Consider the following 19,404-nt stretch of genomic DNA (forward strand, 5'->3'; position numbering starts at 1 on the left):
TGGTCTGATATTCCCATCTCTTACAGAATTTTCCACAGTTTATTGTGATCTATACAAAGGCTTTGGCATAGTCAATAAAGCAGAAATAGATGTTATTCTGGAACTCTCTTGCTTTTTCAGTGATCCAATGGCAATTTGATCTCTGGTTTCTTCAATTCATAATCTAATCTAATTTCATAATCTAAAATCATTGCTATGAAATATGGAGGATCCAATAAATCTAACAGATCTGATTCTGTATATTCAAAGCGAGCATCTTGGGACCTACCTGCCCTCACCTCATAGTGGGAAGAACAGAGTAGTGACTATGAGGTTTTGAACCTTAACCAGCTGGATTCAAACCCCTGAGTTATTCTGGGCTCTGGTGGGTTACTCTCCAGGATTCTTCTTTCTTCCCTGTAAAACAGGTAATGATGGCAGCTATCTGGCAGGACTGAGAGGAGGATTTTTAAATCATAATGATACAAGTAAAGCACTTAAAAATAAATAAAACAAACAGATTTTAGCAAATGTGCAAGGGCACAGGCAGTCTGACAGCAAGGACATTTTTTAGATATTTATTTATTTACTTGGCTATGCCAGGTCTTAATTGTGGAATGCGGGATCTCGCCCCCTGACCAGGGATTGAACCGGGAGCCCCCAGCATTGAATGTGCAGAGTCTTAGCCACTGGACCACCGGGGAAGTTTCTGCAAGAACATTTTATACAACAGTTTTGTGTAAGCACCCAGGTAGTTCAATTAAACTAGCAAAAGGAAACAAAAAGGCTTGGTTAACAATAGTAAGTAGATGGAATCCTAAGCAAACAAAATAAATCCCATTGCTTTCTTAACCTTTTGACTTTTATCCCATCAGAATTCTATGTACACTCTAGACCAGGGATGGCCACCAGGCTCTATCTTTTAGCAAACACTTTTAGTAGGGGGTGATGCTCTGGATAAAGGTTGAAAGAATTTCCGGGACTCATCTGGGGGTGTTGGGAAGGTGTCTGGGCAGTTACTGAGGTCACTCCAGGAACAGGAGAACCCACTGCAGCTGCCACAGAGCCACTGCTCCTTGTCCTTGTAATTCCAAAATGGCTTGCCGGGACCAGGAAACAGGCAGCCATGGGCTGGAACAGTGGAACCAAGGGCCAGGGTGCCCACTGGCCACTTCCCTCGCCTCCCTCCTTCTTCCTGAACCCTGAGTGCAGTCCCATCCCCGCCCACATTAAGCAGGTCCTATTTCAAGGGAACCAAGAGGCAGGACCAGAGAGGAACTGCTCCCCAGCCTCCTCCACAGGCACAGGTCCGGGCTTCAGGACGCAGGTGGAAGAAGAGCGTGCAGGAGGGAGTCCTCGGGGCCAGTGCACAGAAGTAGAGATCAAGGTTGGTGAGCCACCTGCCTGGGGTCCTTCCCCCTCAGCCCAGCCCCCATGGAGCAGGACAGAGCAAGTGGCCAGGAGGGGGATGCGCTGGCCGCTTGCTCCTGCTCATACAGAAATAACATTTTTCTCAAAGATAGGAGGGAGAAAATTACTTTCCACCCCTCATCCCAGACTTTCCTGAAGCCTCTGTCCCTGGATCCCAGGTGGCCTTCGTTGGGGTTCACCTGGGATCCCCTGAGCAAACTCCAGGTCTATCCCTCCCTGCAGGGGGCCAGGCCGCCACCTCCACCCATTGAAGCAAGTCCTCTGGAAACACGGAGGTGTTTCCAGTGTGGGTCCAGATCCCCCAGGAAGTTGGGCCAGGCTCTTTGCCCAGGGTCTTACCCCAAACTCAGGTCCCTGCTGTTCACTGGAAGTGTTTTGAAAAGAATAGACAGACTGATGGCAGATCCAGGGCCCAGGCTGACAGTCTACAGAGCCGTGACCAGAGGCCTTCTCAGCTTTGCTTGTGGCTGCAGGAAGGGGCCCCCCACCTCAGGCCAAGAAAGGACTGGGCAGTTGCAGACACAGAAGGTCAGGAGAGCCCTTTGTGGGGGGATGGAGAGGATGGCCTGCAGGAGGGTGTCCCAGGACCCCCAAGCCTCAGCCCAAGGGGACGGGTTGACCAAGGCCCCAGGAGAGAAGGAGGCTGAGGCACTGGTTTAATAGCCGTAACCAAGTCCGACTCCCATTATGTGAGTCCTCAGACCAGCACAGGAGGTCCCAGGTGAACGGGACAGGGCTCCTGCCATAGAAGCTCAAACTAGTTCGTTTCTGGATTTCTAGATTTCCAGAGCAAGGTTTGCTCAAGTTCCACTATTTCTGTATGCCACTGAAATTGCTTTTTACTAAACTGAATATGTGTGGATCATCTTTTACTTTAAGGAAGAATGTGTTTTTTAGATTAATGTTTTTCTCTTTTGACTCAGTAGAAGAAGTTTACAAAGTTTAAAACATATCCAGGGAGGTCCTTTCTGCCAGTTTACAGGATAAAGAAGTTATACTTTAAGCCAAAAATGATAGCTTAAGGAACTTCCAGTTCTGCTGACAAAATCGGATTACTTGAAAACCCTCCCAAAAGAAACAGCAGAAAGTTCTAGATGCAGGTGACAAGCAGCCCTTTCAATGTGCAGCCACGTGTGGTGTGGGGACAGGATGACCCCCCATGTGCTCGGTGACAGCTCTTGGTCCAGGTGTCGCCCGCACGTCACTCCATCACGAAGGCACACTGTCCATCTGTAACCTCTGGGCTGAGACTCTGAGTCTGTGAATAGCTTGTTTCTGCCCCTAGTTTCGGAGAAGGCAATGGCACCCCACTCCAGTACTCTTGCCTGGAAAATCCCATGGATGGAGGAGTCTGGTAGGCTACAGTCCATGAGGTTGCTAAGAGTCGACCCGACTGAGCAACTTCACTTTCACTTTTCCCTTTCATGCACTGGAGAAGGAAATGGCAACCCACTCCAGTGTTCTTGCCTGGAGAATCCCAGGGACGGCAGAGCCTGGTGGGCTGCCGTCTATGGGGTCGCACAGAGTCGGACACGACTGAAGCGACTTAGCAGCAGCAGCAGCAGCCCCTAGTTTATCCAGTGGTGGTCAGCATCCACTGGTGGTTTTTTTTCTATCACTCCTCCCCCTTTTGTTAACAGGCATTCTTCACAGAGATCAGCTGAGACTCTTCAAAAGCGGTCACAGAGCCAGGCAGGAGCCCACTATCTGAATGAGCAAAGAGCTCCCACATGTAAAGAGCTGTCGGTCATGAGTGCAGGACGAGAAACTACAGGCACCTGGGGAAAGGGGACATGGAGCAGAGCCGGCTGAGTCTCACCTGCAAAGTTCTGAAGTCAGAAACGCCAGTAACATGTAATAGGTCCACTAAGATGTGTAAGGATAAAGTCATAACCCGTGGGAAATAAGAAACAGACGAAATGTCTATGAGTAAAAAATAATGACAATAATTGAAACTAAGAACGAGTTAAGTAACAGATTCAATACAATTCATCCAATAGAGGCAGGCTACATTGACTGTACCCAGAGACAGAGGGAGGAAAGGCTAGGAGATTTGAGGACAGAAACTGAAGGTCAGACACAGAGCTGGCTGGAGTTCCAAGGAAAGAACAGAGAGAAAAGGAGGTAGGGCTGAGAGTGTTCCAGATCTATGACACTCGTGATCCTGAGACCAAAAGTGCAAGTTCCAAGAAAGGTAAATAAAAATTTACACCAGCCTAGATATCATCCTATAAATCCATAAACAACAAAGAGAAAATACTGTTTTTAAAACTAGGGAAGAAAGACATTCTACTTAAAAAAAGAACAGAGAGCAAAATTCTCAATCACAGAAAGAGGCCAGAAAACAATGGGATAATTAGGTTGACAATAAAAGGAGAGGAAAATTTATACCTGGCAACACTATCTAAGAGCCATGTGGGTCCATCAATAAGGGAACAATATGCCCATATATACTGGCTCCCCTCGTGGCTCAGTGGTAAAGAACCTGCCTGCCACTCCAAGAGATGTGGGTTCAATCCCAGGGTCAGGAAGATCCCCTGAAGAAGGCAATGGCAACTTATTCCAGTATTCTTGCCTGGAAAATCCCACAGACAGAGAAAACTGGCAGGCTACAGACTATGGGGTCACAAAGAGTCAGACACGACTGAGTGACTAACATTTCTCAGACTGGCTTGTTTTGGTTGGCATATTCACTGAAGCTTCCTCCATGTCCTTTCATGGCTTTACAGCTCATTTCTTTTTGGTGCTAACAGTCCATTGTGTGGATGCATCACGGCTTATTTATCCATTCCCTATAAGGGCTCTTGGTGGATTACAGGTTTGAGCCCTTGTGAATAAAGTGCCATGGACGTCTGTGTGGGTTCTGTGTGGACACAAGCTTTCAACACGTGCTCATGTGTCATCTGTATCTTTGGTGGGGTGTGGTTCAGATCTTTTCCCCACTTTTTGACCATGTTGTTTGTTTTCTTTCTGTTGTGTTTTAGGAGTTCCCTGCATAGTTTGGATAGCAGAACTTTATCAGATATGCCTCCTGCAAATATTCTCCCTAAGTCTGTGTCTTGTCTTCTCATTCTCTAACAATCATTATATTTTAAGACAGAATATTCGACACTGGCTATGCCTTTAGTCCACCAAATCCAGCTGGGTGTAAATTGAAAAAAAGAGGAAGATAAAATTAAAAATATTGGCAGAAACACAAAACAACAAAATATGCTAAAGCATACTGTCATTCAAACAATAGCTTCTATTTGTAAATAGACTGAAAAAAAATTAGGGATCCATTTGATGTTATTCTTTAGCAAGTCAGATTTTTCCATGTGTAGACATCCCAAGGTCATGGGGCACAGAGTAACAGAAAGACAGCAGGTGTGGAAACAGAATCGCACAATACTGTTTGATAGTCTGTTACCTGGGAGAAGGCAATGGCACCCCACTCCAGTACTCTTGCCTGGAAAATCCCATGGATGGAGGAGCCTGGTGGGCTACAGTCCATGGGATCGCTAAGAGTCAGAAACGACTGAGTGACTTCACTTTCACTTTTCACTTTCATGCATTGGAGAAGGAAATGGCAACCCACTCCAGTATTCTTGCCTGGAGAATCCCAGGGATGGGGGAGCCTGGTGGGCTGTCGTCTATGGGGTCGCACAGAGTTGGACACAACTGAAGCGATTTAGCAGCAGCAGCGCGGCAGCAGTCTGTTATCTGCAACCATCACTGTTTCAGCTTTTGAAAATTATTTTTTAAAATTTCCTAATTTCTTCCTAATGGAGAAGATTGTTTGTTTTATATTTGGTGGAAAATGTGAAGAATCAGATTTAAATAAAACATTCTGTTCTTTCCAATTTATACATTTTAAATAATGAAGCTATTTAAAATGCTCAAGGTCCCACAGTTTTTACTTCTCTCACTTCTTAGGTTAACATTAAACATAATAATGAATTTCCAACACATCTCTTCTAAGTTTCTCAGAGAATCTTAAATTTAAAAAAGGAATGACTATTCAAAGCTTTAGAAATGACACAACCACCCCTTTCTTTTATGTACCAGTGAAATAGGCTCACCGACAAAGATGTCTTTGGAGGAGATGAAAGACCTCCACCTGGAGGAGAAATACCTGCAACCGGAAACCAAGGAAGTGAATGGAATCCTCATGACCAAGATGATAAGCGATAACTGGGACAAAATCTGGAATTTCCAAGCCAAGCCTGATGACCTTCTCATTGCAACCTATGCAAAGGCAGGTAGGTTGGAGAAAGTTGGGGTGGAGGGCTTCAGCAGAGCCGGGATATCTGGGGTTTCCTCAGATTTTAAAGTTGCAGGCTTTCACCAGGGCCAGACCCTGGCTTCCCAGGTGGCACTAGTGGTAAAGAACCCACCTGCCAATGCAGGAGACAAAGGAGATATGGGTTCAATCCTTGGGTCAAGAAGATCCACTGGAGGCGGGCAGGGCAACCCACTCCAATATTCTTGCCTGGAGAATCCCATGGACAGAAGAGCCTGGGGGGCTACAATCCAGGGGTTGCAGAGTTGGACACAACTAAAATGACTTAGCACACAGTTCCTGGAAAAATGAAAACCACTCTTATTGATGCACTCCAAACCCCCAGAGTCCACGAGCTTCCTTTTTATTTCAGTCCCTGATAGAGGAAGAGAAGGCCAGCCTTCCACAGAATCACGTGAAAGCACAGAGTCTGAGGAACAGCAGGAAACTCCTAGGGGAAGCCTTGCCAGGCTGTCCTCCTCTCCAGGCTCTCCTGCACGTGGAGATGGAGCTCGAACTGAGAGCTTTGCCCCAACGGGAAAAGTGCAAGTGGTGTTGTTCCAAACCTGCATGAGTACAGAGGGAAGGAATTGGGGGCGGGGGGGGGCGGGTGACACTTAACAAAATCCTACAAAAGGGAGAGAAGCTTGTGGGGAGAACCAGAAGGGAAGAAGCAGAGAGGCCAGGCTCTGCAGCTGGAGGAGCAGAGACCTCAGAATCTGGAGGGCTGGATGGAGGGTGAGATGGAAGCCCCTCAGTTACATATGTATTGTTCAAGCAGTAGGGCCGAGGGAGGCAGAGAACTTTTCAGCTGTAGCCAGTCTGGGAAAGTCTCTTGGTGGCCAGTGGACGCTGCAAGGAGTCCGAGACGCTCAGAACCAGGAAGATAGCAAGGGGTGCCCCTGTCCCAAGGATCCTAATGGTCCATGTCGCCATGCGTGTCTCTTCTCCATGGCTCAAGATGCCTTCCCTAGCCTCACACTGCTCCTACCACACCACACTGCCAGCCAGACCTGCTCAGAAAACTAGCTGGGGGGTTGAAGGGCTCCTTCTTTCTCCTGTTGGAAGCTCTCAGTTTCTCAAAAATCGTCTTTGTCTGGCTTGCATGTCTCTTGCTCGGATCTCTATTCAAATCGGCACTGCAGCTCAGAGCAGAAATTTCCTCTCCATTCAATTTGGAAATTACGCAGTCAACCCCCAGACTCTCCCAGAACTCTCTCTGCAGCTGTGTTCCTCCACCTCCCCCACGACCTCTCAATCCCCCCTGCTCCTAACCCCCACCCCCAACCCCCCATCCCCATGAGTCCTGCTTAGGCTTTCCAGCGTGTGAATATGCTCACCTTAACCCTGGCTCCAAGGTCCCCTCCCTCGGATGCTCTGGCTTATTAACACAGGTGGATGCTCTCATCCCCCTCTGACTGTTTCTCTCCAAAAAATCAGCTCAGCTGAGCCCACCTACTCATCCACAGTGGGCTCCCATCCTCCTCTGAACTCCTGGGGCCCTTTGTGCAGCTTTCATGGCTCTTACTGGAGACCTCTCAGTTATCTGTGTATTGTCTTACATATCAGTGAGCTTCAGGCTTAGCTGAGTCAGGGGCAATAAGTGCCTTTGGTGTGAAGAGGAAAATGGACATGTGGTGGGTAGGGAACATGGGCTAGCTCTTTGCCCACCCACACATCTGTATCAGTTAGAATTCAGTTTGGCTTTATGCATCAGGAAACTCAAAAGTAAAAGCAATCTAGAGGTTAAAAGTCCAGGGCTGAAATAGTGGCTGCACTGATCCTCAGAAACCCTGGGTCTTTGAATTTTCTGCTCCACCATCTATAGGCTTAGCTTTTCGCTTCATAGTCCAATATGACTGCTAGAGTTCCAGCCATCACATGTGTGTTCCAAACAGCAACAAGGAGGCAGGAATAGGGAAATGAGGTCATGTTCTTGCCCTTTAAAGACAGCTTTCCAAAATGTAATGGCATGGCCACCTTTAGTAGCAAGAAAGGTTGAGGAATATAATCTTTTTATATAACCTTTAGCTATGTGCTTGCATGCATGCAAAGTGGTTTCAGTCACGTCCAACTCTTTGCGACCCCATGGACTATAGCCTGCCAGCTCCTCTGTCCATGGGATTCTCCAGGCAAGAATACTGGAGTGGGATGCCATGACCTCCTCCAGGGGACCTTCCTGACCCAGGGATCGAACCCACGTCTCTGAGTCTCCTGCATTGGAAGGTGTGTTCTTTACCACTAGCACCACCTGGGCAGCCCAGCCTTTAGCTATATGCCCTGCTAAAAATTGAGGATCTATTAACTTGAGAAAGATGGGGAGAAGGAATATTAACTAGGCAAGAAGCAGTCTTCAGTGTATCGTATCTCCTCCAACAAGACTGGAAGCTTATTGGGGCATGGACAGTATCTGCCTCAACTTTATATCTCCTCACATACCTCTGAGTCAATATTCTTTCTCTCAAGCTGCAACTTATTAGGTTCAAAACCCTATGCCAGGTATGAGGTCTGAGGGACAGAGGGACAAAAGGCCAGTCCTTACTCAGTGGAGCTCTCAGTCTCATGAGAAGGCAGGTGTGGGGGAGACCTTGGCAGTGGGGACAGGGGCTCAGAACAGAGGCCCATCCACCCTGGAGGTCACGCAGGTGCTCAACGTAAGCAGAGGTAGGTTTTCCTGAATATGGGAATAATTGACGTAGAAAGGAGTTGCCCACAGAGCAGGCAGAACTGAGGTTAAGTAACCCTTCCAGGCACCACCTGGACCCAGGAGATCGTGGACATGATCCAGAATGACGGGGATCTGCAGAAGTGCCAGCGAGCCAACACCTTTGACCGGCACCCTTTCATCGAGTGGGCGCTCCCCCCGCCCCTCAGCTCAGGTATGTGCCACCGGGCCCTGTGGAGCTGTGGCCTCTGCTGGGAAGGAGTCTGAGGATGGTTCAGGTCAACATACCTCCATCAGCTGTGAGAAAAGACCCCTCAGTCCCTCTGCTGAAATATGGGACTGGCAGCTTCAGACAGCACATCTCCTATGATTTCTCGAGGATTCGAGAGCAGGCAGGAACATTGCATACAGGGAAGGCAGGGTTGAGGATGGCTGGCCTCCAGTGACCAGGGACCTCACCCTTGGGTCAGGTCTGCCCGCTCTGGGAGGACTAGCTTCTGCTGTGTTTCATCTCTGACCTGTCCGCCAGGGATCCAAGCTAAATTATACATAGTCCCTCTGTTATTAATATCAACAAATGATGCACTTCACACCAAAGGTACTAAGAAATGTAGGAGAGAGCACCCTTAAAGAGCTGGCAACTAATTACGAATGAAGGGTGTGTTTTTTCAGATTTTGTTCTATTTGGAGCATAATTGCTTTAAAATATTGTGTTGGTTTCTGCCATACATCAGCCTGAATCAGCTTTATGTATACATATGTCCCCTCCTTCTTGAACCTCCCTCCCACCCCTACATCCCATCCCTCTAGGTCATCATGGAGCCTGGAGCTGAGTTCCCTGTGCTATACAGCAGCTTCCCACTAGCTAGCTATTTCACACGTGGTCGTGTATACGTGTAAATACTACTCTCTCACTTCATCCCTCCCTCTCCTTCCCTTTCTGGGCCATAAGCCTATAAGGGAGAGTTTTTATAGAGTAAATAGCAGCAAAGAGTAGCTTTGCAGTAGGACCCAACCTGACGATGAAAAGATAGAGACTGGACTCAAAGAGTTCTGGTTTGGATTCTTATCTGGACAACCTTGAGCATGTTATTAAACCTCTCAAACTCTAATCGTCCCTCATTTCTAAAAATACTGCATGTTGAAAACTCATGATTGATTGAGCCAATTATTCCAGCACCATCAGGTAAAAAATTTAATGTTTCTCACATCGAATTGCCATGGTCCCTTCACAAAAATTGAATTTTACCTTCTACGTATGGGCTTCCCTGGTGGCTTACATGGTAAAGAACCCACCTGCAATGCAGGAGACCCTGTGTCGATCTCTGGGTTGGGAAGATCTGCTGGAGAAGGGAATGACAACCCACTCCAGTATTCTTGCCTGGAGAATTCCATGGACAACGGAGCCTGGCAGGGGTCGCAAAAGAGTGAGACAACTGAACGACTAACACACACACGTATGGGTGCATTCTGGATTTTGTGTTCTGCTCTGTTCCATTACATGTCCTTCTTTCTGCCAATACCACACTGTTTGATGACTGTAGCTTTATATGAAAACATACAACTTGGTGACACTAGGCAGGTTGCCAGCCTGGGGTGTAATTTGCAATGTGGAGTCAGGTGGGGGTGCCAAGCACGTGGTGAGTGTGACTCCAGATGCTGGCAAAACAACAGAGATGCAGATGAGAAGCGTGAGCTGAACGGTAGCCTTGTTGCAGGTCTGGATCTCGCCAACAAGATGCCTTCTCCAAGGACTCTGAAGACGCACCTGCCTGTTCAGATGCTCCCCCCTTCCTTCTGGAAAGAGAATGCAAAGGTAAGGATAGCCAGGCTTGATCCAAATACTCACAGATCATCTCCATCTAAGAGGAAACAACCATGGATCTCAAAAGATAGGTGCCCTGTGCAGGTTCCGGTTGGGGAATGAGCTGAGACCTCTCCCCGTACCCACCACTCCAGCCTGGATCCATCTTTTTCCAGAATATTCCTTCTGGGTACCAGTAGACTAGACTCCAGGGGTGGGGGGCCCAGGACCATGTGTGGTGTCTGAAAATCATCCCCGTCATGGATAAGCTCCCAGCAACAGCCATGCCTTTGTCCTCTATTTCTAAATTTTTGTTTTAGCAAATTCAGACCCTATAAAGGCAGTATACACTGAATGTACTAGTGTTTTGTTTTGTTTTTGATGTCAGCTTCATCAGTGAGTCTGGAAGTCAATGAAATACAGAATATACCCCAAATATCAGCTTAGAGATTTGTAAAGAAAAGTGCAACAAACATTTGCAGAGTCAAATGCTTGTCTCAGCGGGACTGTCCATCTCCCTGTGGGCAGGCTACTCTGAAGACTCAACCACAGACCCTTCCATGCTCTGGGCTGAGCCCTTTCCAGGGGAGCTACACATCAAGGCTGTTTAGCCAAGACACTCTCTACTTAGTGCAGAGTTCGGAGATGCAGCATGAGTGGCTGCTTTTGAGTTTCTCTGCTCTGGCTTCCGTGGCACTCCATAAACCTCAGCTCATCCATCTCCCATCAGAGGTGTCATAGCTTTCCGTATATCAAGTACCATCACCCTATTCATTGCCCTGAGATTACACCCAGGTCACCATGACTTTGAAAACATTTTGATTTATCCCCACAGACAGTTAACGTAATTTTGCTACTCTAGAACTAATACTATTTCCAAATGATGTTTTTAAACTCTAAGTCAGAAGACATGCTAACATGTGTTTTGTCATCAGATTAACGGTTTCGTTTTGAAACCAGGCCTTCTAAAATGTCAAAATCTCCATGACAGTACATTCTTTTATCTGCTGAGGGCTGTGGATTGTTTGAGCAGGAAAAGGTGTGGGCGAACTTAGTCCAAGCTTTTCCTGTTAGGATGGGGCGGTGAGCTAAATGGAGTTCCCCAAAGAAACCTGCATCCCAGCCCCTCCCAAACCCCGTAAATGCACCTCCCCTGTAGAGTGCACTTGACAGGTGTGATTAAGTCGAGCATCTTGAGACCAAAGATCATCTGGTTACCTGGACAACCCTGAACATCGTCACAAGGATCCTGATGAGAAGGAAGCGAGAAGGTGGAAGGACAACGTGAAGGATGTGACATCCGACGCAGAAGTGGGGGCGATTCCAGGGCAGAGTCCAGGCCAAGGCACACATATGGCCTCAGGTTCCAGGAACTGCAGGGAAGTTTGTCCCCTGCCCTGGAGCCAGCCCCATGGCCAGCTGGAATCCAATCCAGTGACCCTGAGCTCCAGACTGTAAGAGAGCCAACCTCTTGTTGTTTTAAGGCTCTCCACCTGTGGCAATTTGTCACAGCAGCAGCCAGAGACTCACACAGATGGGTTGCAGACTCAGAACATGTGAGGGTGTGGCCTTCGTTCCCACCTAGACATCTGACTCCAAACAGGAGGCATTTCAGCAAGTCCCCATCCAGCCTGGGCTTCCCCCATTCTAATTACTCAGCTTCAATTTGCTAAAAAAAAAAAAACAAAAAAAAACCAACGTAAGCATTGAGAAATGTGTTTACTTGGTCCTAAGACCTTGCTGCCGGACATCCCTTTGGGTTTCCTGAGAACGTTCATGAGCAACGGAGGGCTGTCCAGTGGGAGGAAAGAGGCAGAGGGCAGGGTTCCTGCAGTGCTGGGCTCACAGGAGGAGCCGTGGCCGCAGGACCTGTGCTAATTTGATCAGATGGAAACACCTCCCCCCACCCCTCCACCTGGGGGGACTGGTCTGCTGAGTACACACAACACAGGGAACACGTTTGAGAACCATCCATGGGCTCCTCCCCCAGAGCCCCTCGCCTACTTCATGTCTCTACTTCTACATCTGACAGTTGACCCCATATGCAAAGGAATGAAACAGGACCACTCTCTCACACCAGACAAAAATTAACTCAAGATGGATCAAAGATCTGAATGGAAGACCTGGAACCACAAGACCCCTAGAAGAGAGCACAGGTAGTACACTCAACAATGATTCTCTTGGATTTGACATCAAAAGCAAAAATAAACAAGTGGGACTACATCAAACTGAAAAGCTTCTGCACAGTGAAAGAAACCACCAACATAAGAAAAAGGCAACCTAATGGGAGGAAATACTTGTAAATTCTGTATCTGATAAGGGGTTAGTATCCAACGTATATGGAGAACTCACTCAACTCAGAAGGAAAAAAAAAAAAAACAAGCAACTGTGGCTCTATCCAAATTGTAAACATACCTTCCTGTGTCCTGCAATTCACAGTACAGACTTGGTCATAAACTTTTCCAAACACCTTTCCCAAAAAAAGGCCTTTACAGCACAGGGCAGCCTGGGTGGCGAGTGGGAGGAAGGGGAGTGGAACAAGCCCAGAAGCTGGATGCAGCTCTGCTCTGTCCCCAGGAGGGGACCAGGTCACCAGCAGCTCCAGCGATAGGTGTAGCACTGCACTGGGGTCCCGCGTTCTTATCAGGGATGATGGTCATTGTGAGGAGGCAATTCCTCGGGTGCTCAGAAGGCAGAGGCAGCCCCGCCCTACAACTAGGGTAGACACCCTGCTCAGTGACAGCCAATGGGACCTTCTTCTCCCCGCCTGAGTAACACCTCATGGCCTCCCCCATCCCGAAAACAGCGGAGGTAGGGTGACTGCAGCACTTGTCATGCTGAGCAGGACACCTGAGATAAAGGGCGTGTTGTCACTGACTCTGCTAAGAACACAGCTATAATCAAAACTGTGCCAGGCAAACTGGAGACAGTCACAGAAAACACAGGTCTAGTCACTCAAACAGGATGGTCTAAGACAACAGTCCCCAACCTTTCTGGAACCAGAGACCGATTTCGTGGAAGACAATTTTTCCACACACTAGGGTGGGGAGGAGGGAAGATGGTTTGGGGATGATTCAAGCACATTACATTTTTGTGCACTTTATTTCTAATCTAATGCTACTGATCTGACAGGAGGTACCAGTCTGAGGACCTGAGGTTGGGGAAAGTGAAAGTGTTAGTCGCTCAGTCGTGTCCAGCTCTTTGCAACTCTATGGACTGTAGCCCCCATGCTCCTCTGTCCATGGGGTTCTCCAGACAAGAATACTGGAGTGGATATTCATTCCCTTCTCCAGAGGATGTTTCTGACCCAAGAACTGAACCTGAGTCTCCCTCATTTCAGGCAGATTCTTTCCAATCTGAGCCACCAAGGAAGCCCCAAGAATACTGGAATGTGTAGACATTCCCTTATCCAAGGGATCTTCCCAACCCAGGGTCCTTCTAACAACAAGGGCTAAGGTCTAAGGACCTTCAAACAACACGGGCTCTTCCTGAACAGTAACCTTTCCTGTCTTGTTTTCTCTGTGTCCATCCCTTTCCTGGCTGATTTCAGATCATCTATGTGGCCAGGAATGCCAAGGACTGCCTGGTATCCTACTATCATTTCTCAAGAATGAATAAGATGGTGCCAGACCCTGGCTCCTGGGAGGAGTATGTCGAGACCTTCAAAGCTGGGAAAGGTGAGTGAAAGGAAATTGAGGTCCACGCCTCCATTTTCACTCGCCCGCAGATCAGAGAGGCAGAGCTTCTGCTGAGCAACTGGGCTGCTCGAGGTTCTGGGAGGATACAGGCATCACCCAGACAGGGTTACTGTTCAGGGGTCACTGTCCAGAGGTCACTGTCCAGAGGTCACTGCAAATGTTTAGCTAAGATGCTACTTAGAACACTGTGGGTGGAGGGTAACAAACTCACAGGTGACGGTGCAGGATCCAGGGGTGTGGCCAGGTGCTGAGGCAGTTCCTAGGGAGACAGTCAGCCACAGGGAGTTGCAGGGAAAGAATCATCCTGCACACCCCCCTGGCCTCAGGTGAGACCCAAGACAGATGATCCAGTGACACTGACCACAGGGTCAACCTCGCAGTGGGAGGAGGGTGGGAGGTGTCTTGGGGGCCAGGGGAGGACACTGTGCATCCCCTTCCCCCCATTCTCCATCACAGAGAGTAAAGTGGCCCAAACATCTGGTCACTGGGATTCTTCAGAATGGATTCACAGCTTCTCTTCACAGTCAGCCTGTGTTGCTGTTCAGTTGCTCAGTCGTGTCTGACTCATTGTGATCCCATGGACTGCAGCACACCAGACTTCCCTGTCCTTCACCATCCCACAGAGTTTGTTCAAACTCAGATCATTCAGTTGGTGATGCCATCCAACCATCTTATCCTCTGTCACCGTCTTCTCCTCCTGCCCTAAATCTATCCCAGAGTCAGGGTCTTTTCCAGTGAGTCAGCTCTTCGCATAATGTGGCCAAAGTATTGGAGCTTCAGGTTCAGCATCAGTCCTTCCGATGAATATTCCGAATTGATTCCCTTTAGAATTGACAGGTTTGATCCCTTTGCAGTCCAAAGGACTCTCAAGAGTCTTCTCCAACATGACAGTTGGAAAGCATCAATTCTTTGGCCCTCAGCCTTCTTTATGGTCCAACTCTCACATCTGTACATGACTACTGGAAAAACCATAGCTTTGATTATAAGGGCCTTTGTTCCCTTAATCAGCCTGTTGGGGAATAGTATTTATCTCAAAACGCTGGTCTGGCCCCATGTGACAAGGTAAGGGGAACACAGACCTGCCCCCTGCCCTCTGGACAGTTTCTCATAGGGGAGTAAGTTGAAGGGTGGGAACAGAAGCCATGGAATCCAGGGTACTTTTTATCAACTTCCTAAATATAAAAAAACTCCCTGTCTCTGCAAGTAAGAATTCTAGTTGTGTTTTTCAAATGTTCTCTTTTATTTGAGACGCCAGTGCTCATTTCAGAAGCTTTAGGTTAATACTGACACCCCTTCCTTTCTCCCTCCCGTCAGTGCTGTGGGGCTCCTGGTACGACCACGTGAAGGGCTGGTGGCATGCCAAGGACCAGCATCGCATCCTCTACCTCTTCTATGAGGACATGAAGGAGGTGAGGGGCACGTGACTACCACTGCTTCCTGCCGTGTCCTTGAGTGGATCGAACTATAGTCACACCTGCACTCGAACTGACCTGAGCAGGCCTCTCTCCCTGATGCCCTGTCCAACTCAGCTTTATCCTCAAATGATGCAACTACTCTAGCTTTTCTTTTTTTCTCTCTTGTTTTCTTTTCTTTCTCAAATCTTTATTTTTTCCTTAATATATTTATTTTATTGAAGTATAGTTGACTGACAATGTTTCAACTGCACAACAAGGTGATTCAGTTATACATATACACATATATTATTTTCAGATTATTTTCCATTATAGGTTATGACAAGATATTGACTATAGTTCCCTGTGCTATATAATAAAGCTTTGTTGCTCATTGCATCTCTATTTTTTAATTAGAAATCTAGCATTATATTCATACTAAGTTAAACAAGTGGAATTAAAATGTCATACATTTTTTTCTTAAAAAATCTTCCAACTTTGCTTCTGTTCACAATTTTCAGATGATCCTCCACTCAGGAAATCTCACCCACTTTTACAATCTGATTAATCCTGCCACTTAAAACCATGTTTCTTTGCCTACAAAATGCAAATCAGCTCTTTTTGTGTCTCAGGATATTCCTGGGAAGATTTAGAAAATGACTTGTAAAGCTCCTGGCATCCACACCCCAAACCCACTCCACACACTGAAGTTTAGTCCACACAGACACTGGCAGGACTGGTCTCATGTGGTACAGAGGGCTGCTCTCTGCACTCATCAAGTGTCCAGGGCATCACACGGCCACTCTCGAACCCAGGAATCAGTGCCCTAGAATTACAAAGCCACCCCTGGGCCCATGCTGAAAGGTTCTCTGGAATCTGCATGTCTGTGATCAGAAAGATCCTTCCTCTGCATGTCTGTGATCAGAAAGAACAGGCCACAACGGCTTTAGTTTCTGGATCAGTGGAAGGTGCCCTAATTCAGCTTCTGACAGACTTTATGTTTAACTCACAGGTTCTGTGCAATCTCTGGTCCTAGAGTCACTCCCCTCTTTCTGTGCCTCTGCGTCTCCTCCTCCAGGGTATACGCTCCCTTCCCTAAAGCCCATGCTCACCCTGCATGTGTGCATGCAAGCAGCACGTTTCTGGACGGGCGTCGCAGGGCTGTACTCATGTTTCTCCCCCCTCCTTCTTGGTCAGCCTCCCTGGGACTAGGAGAGCCCTCATGTCTATGTCCTTCCTCCCCAGGACTGTCCAGCGCCATCCACAGTCATTCCCCCAAGGAAGACACATTGACTGTAATTGAGCTGCTCCCTTAAGCACAAACACAGTTTGTCTAACAGAACATCACCCCCTCATGGAAAACTCCCAACTACTTGACTTTTTGTGACTGTTCCACATACAGGATCCAAAGCGGGAAATTCGGAAAATCCTGAAGTTCCTGGAGAAAGAGGTCTCAGAGGAAGTTCTGGACAAAATCATCCATCACACATCCTTTGAGGTCATGAAGGAAAACCCGATGGCCAACTACACCACGCTGCCCACCAGCATCATGGACCACTCCATCTCCCCCTTCATGAGGCGAGGTGCACAAGGGAGGGACGGAGAGAGGGAGCGAGGGTAGCCCTCGCGCTCAGAGGTTGGACAGGACTCCAGCCCCTTTCTGTTTCCCAGCCATGCTTCTGGCTCCCCCACCTGTGCTGTTGGCGATACTCCCAACAGTGTCTGAGGAGCAGACCCCATAATCCGCCCTGTGCCAGCCCCTGGGTGTATCATCACCCACTCCCCTCCCCAGACTCACTGAGGTTTCATCTCCTTGCAGGAATGCCTGGGGACTGGAAGAACTACTTCACAGTAGCTCAGAATGAGGACTTCGACAAGGACTACAAGAGTAAGATGGCTGGGAGCACCCTGACCTTCCGCACAGCCCTCTGAGTCTCAGGGCCTGGTGAGGCCTCCTCACTGATTTTAGACATGTGAGCCTCACCAACAGGATGCCAAAAACAATGACTCCCTCCCTTTCATCCTGAGCTTTGCACGCTGTCTGTAGATCCCATGTCCCAAGATACTCAATTACAGTCAAACCCTGAGTAGAAAGAAGTTTAAAGTTAAATCGCTTGGTGATTCACAGAGGCCCAGCCATGTGAGGAGCTGGAGCAAAGTAAATGCACAACTTAATCCCAACATTAGAGCACAGCACCTGTGCTGTGCCCGGGGTCAAGGCTGGAGGAAAGAGAGAAAAGGGTCAGCCCAGACCTTCAACACAAGAGAGATGCAAAGAGATGAGGAGTGGGCCCTGGAGAACACAAGAGGGAACAGGTCTTATCCCCTGAGGTCCAGAGCGAGAGACTGAGAAGCCCTCACTCACAGAGACTCCAGGCCTTGAGGCTCAGGGCCTGGAGGGGTGGGGGGAGCAGGGTCTGAGGCTCAGACTGAGACATGGATGGTCTCAAGTCCAGGGACCAAACCATAAGGATCTCGGGGCAAATATAGGCCAGAAAGCCAAGGAAGTTTTATTAATATATTCCAGGTAGACTTCTTGGAGAGAGAGGAAAGAAGCCCCAAATTAGCCCAAGAGAAATGAAATAGAAGAGAACAGCCAGCACCACGGGCACCTACCTCTAGGACAAGGTGACCGTCCTGTTTCTAGAGGAATCAGCACCGTGTTATTTTTTGTAGACAGATGCTCTTAGAATTGTCAGGACGGCTGAGTTGTTTAGTTTCACGTTTCCTGATTCTCCTTGTTAAAGCCTGCTCAAGGAAGCATCTGCCCTCATTCACACAGGTTGTACTAAGGCCAGTGCTTTGTTTTAAAAGAGAATCAGGAAATATATGACTAATGAGAACATACTCTACAGCTCAGGGAGCTCTACTCAATACTCTATAATGGCCTATATGGGAATATAATCTAAAAAGAGTGGATATATTCACTTTGCTGTGCACCTGAAACTGACGCAACATTGCAAATCAACTAGACCTCGATAAATTTTGTTTTAAAAAATAGATGTGTCTCGCATATGCTAATATACATGTTTCAATGCTATTCTCCCAGAACGTCCCACCCTCACCTTCTCCCTCAGAGTCCATAAGACTGTTCTATGCATCTGTGTCTCTTATTCTTTCTCACATATAGGGTTATCGTTACCATCTTTCAAATTCCAAATATATGCATTAGTATACTGTATTGTTTTTCTTTCTGGCTACTTCACTCTGTATAATGGGCTCCAGTTTCATCCATCTCAATAGAACTGATTCAAATGTATTTTTTTAATGGCTGAGTAATATTCCATTGTGTATATATACCACAGCTTCTTTATCCGTTCATCTGCTGATGGACATCTAGGTTGCTTCCATGTCCTGGCTATTGTAAACAGTGCTGCGATGAACATTGGGGTACACGCGTCTCTTTCAAGTCTGGTTTCCTCAATGTGTATGCCCACTGGGATGACCCAGAGGGATGGGATGGGGAGGGAGGTGGGAGGGGGGTCCAGGAAGGGGAACACAAGTAAACCCATGGCTGATTCATGTCAATGTATGGCAAAAACTACTACAATATTGTAAAGTAATTAGCCCCCAACTAAAATAAATAAATTTATTTAATAAAAAAAAAAGAAAGAAAGAAAAAAAAATAGATGTGTCAAAAAACAATTAAAAAAAATAAAGTTGGGAAATTTCCCTCTGTAGGCGTGCCACTTTCATGTCAGGTACAGAGAGCCACCTCCTCCTCCAAGGACCTGAGTCAGCCCTGTCTGCAGCCTGTGGTCTTTCACCTTCTAAGCAAGTGTGCAAATCATTAACCACAGGACAGATAATCCTGTGTGTGTGTGTGCCTGCTCCCCAACACATGGCCTCTCAGGTGGAACCACGGGGAACCCACTCCCCCTGGGGCAGAGGGAGGAGGCCCAGCCGATGGGGGTCCCAGGATAGCACGTCCCCTACTCAGGGCACAAGCCCTGCTGTGATGGGGGGAGGGGCACAGACTCAGGTTAGGTCTGAGCCAAGGGACTGAGATACAGCACCTGGAGAAGACGGAGGTGAATGTCCCCATGCCATGAGAATTCACACTGAGGTTTGAGAGCCCCTCAACCCCCAGAAGCATGTTTAGTTTTCTGAAGATGTTTCTTCATAAACAGCCTTGGGGCATTCAGGTTGGTGTGCAGTTATGTCTGTGAAAGTGT

At 47.7% G+C, this 19,404-nt stretch overlaps 1 protein-coding gene across 2 annotated transcripts; it reads left to right on the plus strand.

The window, feature by feature from the left end:
• Positions 1-1,226: 1,226 nt before the first annotated feature.
• SULT1C3 (sulfotransferase family 1C member 3) lies at positions 1,227-18,406 on the plus strand. Of its 2 annotated transcripts, XM_081587249.1 has the most exons (8): positions 1,227-1,366; positions 5,458-5,651; positions 8,422-8,550; positions 10,055-10,152; positions 13,691-13,817; positions 15,153-15,247; positions 16,632-16,812; positions 17,049-18,406. In XM_081587249.1, exons 2-8 carry the CDS (start codon positions 5,480-5,482, stop codon positions 17,159-17,161), a joined length of 915 nt encoding a protein of 304 aa, XP_081443375.1. In that variant the 5' UTR covers positions 1,227-1,366; positions 5,458-5,479; the 3' UTR covers positions 17,162-18,406. The 2 variants fall into 2 exon arrangements, with proteins under 2 accessions (XP_081443375.1, XP_081443374.1); XM_081587248.1 differs by lacking the exon at positions 1,227-1,366 and having other exon boundaries at positions 5,464-5,651; positions 8,422-8,554; positions 10,044-10,152.
• The last annotated feature ends 998 nt before the right edge of the window (positions 18,407-19,404 follow it).

This window comes from Giraffa tippelskirchi, chromosome 4, assembly GCF_054371585.1.
Source record: "Giraffa tippelskirchi isolate mGirTip1 chromosome 4, T2T-mGirTip1v1.2.pri, whole genome shotgun sequence".
Taxonomy (NCBI): domain Eukaryota; kingdom Metazoa; phylum Chordata; class Mammalia; order Artiodactyla; family Giraffidae; genus Giraffa; species Giraffa tippelskirchi.

What these genes read in the sequence shown, in the direction of transcription:
- SULT1C3 (XM_081587248.1), top strand. Translation starts at nt 5,480, where the DNA reads ATGTCTTTGGAGGAGATGAAAGACCTCCACCTGGAGGAGAAATACCTG. An exon ending in TCTGGAAAGAGAATGCAAAG is followed by an intron (nt 10,153 to 13,690) that starts GTAAGGATAGCC and finishes GGCTGATTTCAG; the next exon opens with ATCATCTATGTGGCCAGGAA. An exon ending in TCTATGAGGACATGAAGGAG is followed by an intron (nt 15,248 to 16,631) that starts GTGAGGGGCACG and finishes TTCCACATACAG; the next exon opens with GATCCAAAGCGGGAAATTCG.